This window comes from Gadus chalcogrammus, chromosome 15, assembly GCF_026213295.1.
Source record: "Gadus chalcogrammus isolate NIFS_2021 chromosome 15, NIFS_Gcha_1.0, whole genome shotgun sequence".
NCBI lineage: Eukaryota > Metazoa > Chordata > Actinopteri > Gadiformes > Gadidae > Gadus > Gadus chalcogrammus.
The window spans coordinates 264,862-274,861 of NC_079426.1; the positions used below are offsets into that span (position 1 = coordinate 264,862).

Genomic DNA, 10,000 nt, shown 5'->3' on the forward strand with positions numbered 1-10,000 from the left:
TGTGTGTGTGTGTGTGTGTGTGTGTGTGTGTGTGTGTGTGTGTGTGTGTGTGTGTGTGACTGTGTGTGTGTGTGTGTGTGTGTGTGTGTGACTGTGTGTGTGTGTGTGTGTGTGTGTGTGTGTGTGTGTGTGTGTGTGTGTGTGTGTGTGTGTGTGTGTGACTGTGTGTGTGTTTGGGAGAAGGAGATTGAGCAGGGGAGTTCTCAGTGAGAGCACAGTCAGAAGGAGAAAGTGCAACAGGTTGGATATCATGATCTGGCTGTTTATATGTCCATCTATGGCCTGATGAGCTCCGCAAATATGAATCTGCTCTCTGTTACCACAAAAGTAACAGAGAGAGGAGCAGAGAGTTACCCTACACATGCAGAGGGAAATTTGTTTGCTAGAAACATCCAATAGGAATGACCATCATTTGTTATTATGTCATTGTTTAGAACAGCCACGAAATGTATTCATTAGAACAACAACAGTATTTCGGCACACATATCCTTACACAAACCAACACACAGCCTCTCTTTATTTAAGTGAATCATTATAAATTAGTTATTATCAATCAGTGATTATCAATTAGCTTAATTTACTGTTGGCCCATTCAATTTGTTCAGAACATTGAAGCATGCAATGACTGAGTGCACTGTCGCCCAATGAGAAAAACTTTAATGCAAGCTGATTACATTTGGGTAATACAATATCGGACTTGATAATCCAGTTACTGCACTGAGCTGAAGGAGCCATCAAAGCTGTGGAACTAATCTGCATGCTACTGAGAATCTACTGAGAATCTACTGAGAATCTACTGAGATTCTACTGAGAATCTCCCCATAATACGGTGTGTAAGATAACCTCCGGCCTGTGAGGGTCGGGGTCCTAGTCCACTTTAAAGCAGCACTGTTTTTGTTTGGCTGGTGGAGAGATGACTCGGCTTGTGTGTGATGGATGCGTCTCATGCCCCCACTGTAAATGTTTACATTCCTACTAGCACTGATGCTATCTGCTAATAGTTTCTGGATCAGACCCAACCACTCATTTTTTAACGATGTGTAATGCATGCATTTGTGTGTAGGAGAAACATACATAGAGATAAAGCCAAGAAAGGCTTTAAGACACAGGACGAGGAGAGAGAGAGAGAGAGAGAGAGAGAGAGAGAGAGAGAGAGAGAGAGAGAGAGAGAGAGAGAGAGAGAGAGAGCTTGGCGGTGGGGGGTCGGGGTCCCAGGTTAAAGGTCAGTATTAACCATGACCTCTAACTTCCCGAGTCCTGCCCTTTGTCTGCTTTGAGCGAACACATTAACCAAGCCATAACACAAACACACGCATACCCCCCCACGCACACACACACACAGACACAGAACAATGCATGCACACAATTCACACACACACGAACACACCCGTACGCATGCGCAACCACACACTTGCATATACACACATACTGTACAGTCCCAAACAGACACACACAAACACACACACACACACACACACACACACACACACACACACACACACACACACACACACACACACACACACACACACACACACACACACACAAACATACCAAAATGGTTGCACAAACGTACACACCCTCCCAAACACAAACATACACAGACAGACACACTCCAAAAACTGCCAAACACAACCTACCAAATGGACCCATTACCTCTCTGTATCCCTTGCCAAGCTCGTAAGAGAGCTGTTGGTACAAGGTGTCATTAACACAACATCCAGCCGGCTGTGGGCTCATACCTCCAGCCCACGGGGGCTAAGACGTCGCAGTAAACTCCTGGGACTTTCTGGGAAGTTCTCCCCAGAGCTCCTGCCGAAAATGATTGCTGCTCTCTAATATGAGGAGCCAGCATCACCACCGGGTGACTCTCAAACAGCTGGAACACGTTAGGGTTGGATGGTTGGCCAATGTGGCCCAGACCTCCACACATTCCACACCCAGAATTCACCTTTTCACAGGAACGGCATGAAGCGACCCATGCAGGGGTGGTGAAGGCGTTAACCGGCTGTATCTGCATGGGGGGGTGAGGGGGTTAACTAGCTGTATCTCTAAGGGGTGATCATACTTTCTTTGAGGGATTTCCTCCGCTTCGTCCGCGTCGAGTCTAGAGGGACTGGAAGGAAATGATTTGGATGACAGAGGCAAGGAGTGTCACTGAGACTGCGTTTGGATTCCTTTGTCCGCCTGTCTCTGTATCGGGCCTTTCACGTTTGTCTGTCTGTCAGTCCATCCGTCTGCCTGCATACCTGAATGTCTCTCTGTCGGTCTTTCTGTCTGTTTTTCCACCTGCCTGTCCAACTTTCTCTCTGCTGTTCGGTCTTTGCCCTTCTGTCTATCTGTCTGCCTGTCTGTCTGTCTGCCTGTCTAAATATCTGTCTGTCCCTCGGTTTGTATGTCTGCCTGTCTGCCTATCGGTCTGTATGTTTATGTCCACCTATCTGTCTGTCTGTCTGCTTGCCTGTATGTACGGCTGCCTGTCTGCCTATCTGTCTGTCTGACTGCCTTGCTTCACCAGCTCACTCAGTCCACACTGCAGAGAAGTACGCTTCTCCCCCTCTCAGGGAGAACTGTTTACATACCTGCAGATTACATATTCAAACATAAATGCTTGTAGGCTCACTCAAGTCTGTTCTCCAACACACACTTATTAAGTAGTGTGTTTTTTTGCCCTTTTCTTGCCAAGTCTCTAGATTGATGAGATAGGAATTAGGGAGGGGGGGATACAGATAACTAGGGAGGAAGGAGTTGCCTTTTCAAGGTAGGAGGTATGATCTTGCTGCTCTGCCCAATGTGTGGGAGCACAGAGGTCTTCGATCTACGTAGGTGTTGGACAATCGACTGAGAACAGGAGAGTGTTGTGCGGTTGATTAAGTTCCACTATTGTCTCCCCTGAAATGTCGCAGTCCAACAATGACCAAGTGATTCTGAAGTCACCAGAACTGTGTTGGAAAAAGTGTTTCATAAAGTTGTCTCTGCATATGAATACAAACATATGTGTGCATATTCTTAAATAACTGTATGGGATAAACTATTCATATTATATTCATAGCTAAAGCAAATAGTTCAGGAAGGTTATATTTGGCAAAAATAAAAAGATTTGATGCCTTTCGCTGGCAAACGCACGGACGCACACACACACACACACACACACACACACACACACACACACACACACACACACACACACACACACACACACAGACACACATACACACACACACACACACACACACACACACACACAAACACACACACAAACACACACACAAACACACACACAAACGCAAGCACACACAAACACACGCACAGACATGCACACAGACACACACAAACACACACACACACACACACACACACACACACACACACACACACACACACACACACACACACACACACACACACACACACACACACATAAGCCTGGTCTTCACAATGCACAACAACACTGCAAAATAGCTGAGCCGTTTCGGTTGAACAGGTTGTAGTGGTGAAAGTAAGGGAGTAGGTGTTTAGTCTCATTCAAGTGGCACCCATCCCATTCGCTGTTCACATGTCGTGCATAAGACTTGGAAGAGTCCCAACCATCAATCATTTTTCAGCTGAATGAATTCCAAGTCCTGTAAACAACGCAAATTGACACCGTGGATTTCCGAACATTAATAGACAAACATTGGCCAAGTTTAGAGTCATAAAATAATGAAGATGGTTCACGTTGCTGCGCTGCGCTTTGCGTTGTAGCTCCCGAAGGCTCTGTGTGCACCGCTAACCTGACAAATGGTTAAAAACAGCAAGAAAGAACTAGAAAATACTTGATTTGTTTTTGTTTTGCGATGGCAGTGTCACACCGCTGACTCTCCATTGCAGTGGGATATGGGTGTAGTCTCCTCAGTCGCGCATGATTGATGGTATCTGTCTCATGTGAATGGTGCACTGCAACATCGCCACGGTCTGTTGACCCGCTCTGACTCATGCAGCTGCTCAGGAGCATGAGAGACGACCCCCGGGGGGTGTCTGCTCTCTAGACATCCTTTAACAAGAACACACTACCTGATTTCTTCTAAAAGAAGTTTGTGAAATGCGTATGTTTGGTTTGCCTCGCACAGCTAAGAAGCTCCCAAGTTCCCTAGGCAAAGCCCGAGGTGTGTTGGTCTGTTACTTTTGACTAGTACTTCCTCGAGACTTTATATCCTTTTTTTGTTTTTAACGTTTGTTAGATTCTCAAATGTGTGTAAGAGTGTAGTCTTTAATGCAGCCAAACGAATGCTTTTTATTGCCAAGCTTTCACGAATATGTAGATGTTTGTGTTATCTTACTGTACGTGCAAAAAGGATATATAGGATACCAAACTACAATACACTTAATGCATACAGAATTAAACTATAGGGGGGAATGTTGGGAAGCGTTGGCTGTTTGTTGAAACAGCAGCAGTTCCAGGAGAATATAACTGTAAATACCCACTCTACCTATAGTCTCACTTCGGTAGTTGTATGGCTATGTAAGCAAGAACGGCAGAATCTGATTGCCGATACAAAAGTAAGTGGATAGATGGATGGATGGAGTGGATGGATGTTTATCTAAGCTTAACTTTGTCATTGAGTGTTGAGGTAGTAATTGCAGAACCTGTATTAGAGTAAACAGTCACTGGTTGACAGGTACATGTGATGCATCACATCCAGGCTACACCAGCAGGAACACAATGGAGAACTGGGCTTAGGACAGTCGAAGTTATTTTTTTTGTGATTTGAGACAACAATTGCTTTTTATTTTTTGGGGAATAATAAAAATGTTCAAATATTGTGTTGTTCAAAGGGATCAGTATTGTCGAGACATACAAAACACACGCAAACACACACACAAACACACACACACACACACACACACACACACACACACACACACACACACACACACACACACACACACACACACACACCCACACCAATCCAACCATGCACATACACACATAATATATTATGGGCTGGACAGCTATTTCAAAAACAATTTCCTTGAGTTTGACAATCATACATAATATAAGATATTATGAAAAGGACTACATTTCTTCCTTTTTGAAGGAGACACCTTTAGGTAGTTATTGTCAAAATAGTAAATAATAATATGATAATAAATAGTACAATAAGTGTACAAAACCGTTGCTTTTATTTTATGATAATAATTATTAATAATAATAATAATAATAATAATAGTAATAATAATAATAAAAACAAAAATAATAATGACAGGTTAATAAATAGTCTTTGTTAACAATTTCCATTCTTCTAGGGCATACCATTTATAATTGACTCAGAGTATGTAGGCCTATGTCACTTGTATTTAAATTAACGGATGGTTTGGTTCATGTAGCTTACAGATACAACTGAAATACTCCGGTGCTCTTTAAGTAGGCCTGCAGCACAATAAAAGCAGTTTACACGGGGAAATCAAGGGATATACATATTTTTTGCAATGCCTCAAGATGAACAGAAAGCCCTTCCTTTATTTGTGCTTAAGGCTACACTGTAATCGAAATGCGTAATCAAAAGTCAACCGTTGGGGTGACTAACGTAAATTCCACTCATTAGATAAACAAACTCTCTCATTGTAAATAAGACAATATTAAATTGTTCCAATTCAATAAGAACATTTCACATAAAAAGTAAAAAAAAAAAAAAAAAGGATCTACCTCAGCTGTCCTGAAAAGAGCAACGGTTTTAAATGATAAGTCATATCACAAATCATAATGAGGTTGAGGTGCTTGTTTCATTATATTAATCTAAAAATCGTGAAATAGGGAATCAATCATAAAACATGTAACTTTCGTGAAGGACAAAACATGAGCAGCCGGTGCGTCGTTTGGAACAACAACTCAATACGTCCGCTCGTGTCTCATTGTTGCCCATTTGTACTAATGTCTTTAACACCAAAGTCTTCTCCACCCAATCCTTTGTAAATGTATGCCTCCGTGGGCCAATTCCCCCGCAGCAGAGCAGGCCTACTGCCCGGCAGCCACGTGTGGAAACAGTGGAGGTAGGGGCTGTACTGGTGCGTGGAATACAGCGGCACAGCGGGGAACCCCCCCGGGTACTGTCTCTGGCTGTCCCTCACCAGCACCTTGACGGCCACCTTCTTCCCCAGCAGGCCCGGGAGGGGGCTGGACGGGGCCAGCTCCGTCGACAACAGCAGCTGTCGTCGTTTGGTTTTGTACCTCCGGTTCTGGAACCAGATCTTGACCTGCGTCTCGGTTAGTGTGAGCGCCGCGGCCAGGTCGACGCGCTCCGGGCCGGACAGGTACTTCTGCACCCTGAAGCGCCGCTCCAGCTCGTACACCTGCGCGTGGCAGAAGGCCGCCCGGGAGCGCTTCTTGCTGCCGGACCCGGGCTGCGAATCCTTGGTCTCGAATTTGAACCTATTGCCGCCGCCGTCGTCGTCTTTATTGTCGTGCTTCGAACAGTGCAGTCGTTCTTCTTCCCTCTCTGCGTGGTGGGAGATGTAGAGGGACATGTGGTCAAACAGGGAACAAGCGACCCTTTAGAAAAACCTCTTAAAGATGCAAAAATCCCCTTTTTGTTTTATGTGTCCTTGAAAATATTTGTTCCGCCAGCTTAAGGTCTTGTAACTTCAAAGTGGCAGACATGTCATGTGATGTAGCCTGCATAAAACGATTTATGCATCTGTACCATACTTTTTATTTCACCGATGACATTATAGGGACATCTTTCAGACAGACATTGCGTCCTATAGGCCTACTGTGTGAGACCATCAATGGCTGAAAGGGAAAGTATTAATTGCCAGCTGTAAATCTATAGGAAATAAACCAGCTGAACTTAGCGATGCATCAGATCATCATTATGCGGCCCTCGAGGTTATCGGACCCCTACACACACAAATGCACTTTTTAAAAAAAGATGTAGTCCTATTCCTCACTGACAGACAGATATTTTCTCAGTGAGAACCATCAACGTTGTGATTTCGCGCAGTGAAAGGAGAGACTCCCTTACCTTCTTTGAGTGAAGTGTGTTTGGCTCCCCAGCGTGGGAAGTTTCCACAGTAGCTCTCAGATGTATAAATCCCAGCAGTAGTCAACCCGGGACCAGGCGCGTCGCCTCCCTCTCCGCACACCTCTGCACGAGGCAGCGCCGCCGGGACCGTCCTGCACTGATCCCGGGCTTTACCCCGTCCCACGGCCTCCCTCTCTGCGGCGTTGCAGGTGGGTTGCCTTGACGCTTCTGCCGTAGTGCCCTTCTTAAGGTTCTCCCGCGCCTCCAGTCCTCTACTGAGGATGTCGTTGATGGAGAACGGGAAAAGGGACAGTGTCATGTTTTGTTATCGACTTGTCCGCATTCACTGATCGACTAATCGAATCAGGTGATTTGATTGCCAGCTGCGAGTCACCGCAAGTCTTCTGTAGTCAGGTGTCGATGCGTCAGCAGCTGTCAAGAGAGTCAGTATTGCAGTCTGCACTCCGGAGCCCAAGTAGACTCACCGCGGATGGGCTGAGCCTCTGCTCCGGCTCCTCCTCGTTCCCGCCCTTTGCTCGTTTTAATCTCCCCGCGTGCATAAATGAAGACCATGATGAAGTTGAGGCCAGTAGCCTTTAGCCCACTTCAATCACGAGCTTTACAATAATTAAAGAGCAATCATATGAGAAATAGTAAATCATAATCGTAATCGTATGATCATAAATATAATAATGATGAAAATATAGGGTTCAAATGTAATAATAATAATAACAATAATATTATTATTTATAATAAATAAATATAGTGCAATACAGATAATGCCAAATATCCACATTAAAAATACACAAAGTGCAACAATTAAAAATGTTGACACTTTACAATAAGGGTACCTAAATTAACCATACATTTAAATGAGTTAATACTGTCTGTGAGCATTATTTAACAGTTAATGTTCATGTTATGTGAGGTATTATAAATTACATCGATTATTTAATAGGGTTAGGGATATGGTAATGATACATTATAATGCTAACTTCATCCAATATTACTATTCCGCTTGAGCCAAAATCTATGATCCAGCCATAGAAGACAGATAGGCCTACCTCAATCTCCATTTTAAGTAGCCTATTGTATTACAGTTCCGCACGAACATACAAATGAAGATGTGTTTTGGGTGAGATAGGCTGAGAGTAATCCCAGAATAGGCTTGTACTCACCTGTTTCGTCCAGCTATAGCCTACAACACGCTTGTTGTGTGGACACGCAGCGGTTCCTGCAGCATTGAGCGCGAGGCCATCTGGGACCGGGATCTCCGTCTCTATTAAGCGCTTCTGTTTTATCTACAGCAAACTGAACAAATAGGAGATATTCGGACCAGATAAAGGGAATTTAATTTAGTCTATACATTTCACGTTTTTGTAGGCATTATAGGCCTACTTTTAATTAATTGACTTCTTATTTCCTCGCACATTTGACGGTGGGATGTCTCGGTAACGTTATACCGCGTTAGGTATAACGTTAGAGGATTATTTAGTACTCACTTACTTTACGTAGTACTGATATAGCCTACTGACTTAAGTAGGTATACGAAGTACTAAGTATTTTAGAAATAACTATTATAATACTTTATGTTAAGTTCCTTTGTCATGTAGAGCAAAATTGTTCCCGGGTATATTTGACCCAGTGCATTTTTAAATAGGCCCTATCTAAACACTTTATAAAAAATGTATCATGGGATGATGTTGATTTTTTATAGATTTGTTGACCCACTGACATTGCCAGAACCCGTACTTCCAAGCCCCATTGGGGATAGCCTCGCTTCCCCCAGATCTGATCAGCTCAAGTCAAGCATCTCTGCATCTCATTCTTTAACAAAGCCCATAGCTCAATGGGAGCCCTGCATTACCACCTAATACAGCTAGCTATAAGTGAGCTCACCCAGCTCCATTGGAGCTCCTGTACACTCCACTAAACCTCACACTTCCCAGCAATCAGCTTTAGTCAAGCCCCGGTTTTGCATCCCCCCATTACCCCATGTGGCCCGCTGCCTGTGACCCTCATCTTGAGCCCGGTCCATGTGTCATTAAGCCTCCAACTCCTCCATTATCTACTCTAACCCTCAGCCTCACCCTACAGCCTCCCCTCCCCCGGCCCTTCCCTGCTCCTCACCATACCCACCCCGGCCCCCGGCCCGCATCTGGGTCCTCAGTGGACCCTCCTCCAGTGTCTGCGGTCCTGACCGGCCCTGACCGGACCTGACCTGCCCTAACCCTGACCCAACCGGCCCTGACCCTGACCCACGCCGCCCTAACCCTAACCCAACCGGCCCTGACCCTGACCCTGACCCTAACCCAACCGTCCCTGACCCTGACCCTGACCCTGACCCTGACCCTAACCCAACCGTCCCTGACCCGAACCCTGACCCTGACCCTAACCCTGACCCTGACCCTGACCCTGACCCTGACCCTGACCCTAACCCTGACCCTGACCCTAACCCTGACCCTGACCCTAACCCTGACCCTGACCCTAACCCTGACCCTGACCCTGACCCTAACCCTGACCCTGACCCTGACCCAACCGTCCCTGACCCAACCGTCCCTGACCCTAACCCTAACCCTAACCCTGACCCTGACCCTAACCCTGACCCTGACCCAACCGTCCCTGACCCAACCGTCCCTGACCCTAACCCTAACCCTGACCCTGACCCTAACCCTGACCCTGACCCTGACCCAACCGTCCCTGACCCACTCCTAGTCCCCTGGAAACTCAGCTACTGCCCGCCTTCCTTCAATGAGCACGCCCCATTTTTTCACCACACTTTTATTTATTTATTACAAAACATACACACAACACAAAGCAATAGGCCAGTGCTATTTTGGACAAAACGGTCCACACTCACCTTGTTTCCTCTACCTAACCCTTACCCTAACCTTAATCATAACCCTATCCCTAACCCTTACCCTAACCCAAACCCAAACCCAAACCCTAACCCTAACCCTAACACTAAACCCAACCCTAAACTTAAACCTAAACCTAAC

General features: G+C 45.4%; 1 protein-coding gene across 1 annotated transcript; it reads right to left on the bottom strand.

The window, feature by feature from the left end:
* Nucleotides 1-5,223: 5,223 nt before the first annotated feature.
* nkx3.3 (NK3 homeobox 3) lies at nucleotides 5,224-7,430 on the bottom strand. The gene is made up of 2 exons (XM_056609999.1): nucleotides 7,002-7,430; nucleotides 5,224-6,476 (listed from the first exon to the last, which is right to left on the bottom strand). Exons 1-2 carry the CDS (start codon nucleotides 7,318-7,320, stop codon nucleotides 5,890-5,892), a joined length of 906 nt encoding a protein of 301 aa, XP_056465974.1. The 5' UTR covers nucleotides 7,321-7,430; the 3' UTR covers nucleotides 5,224-5,889.
* Nucleotides 7,431-10,000: the final 2,570 nt, after the last annotated feature.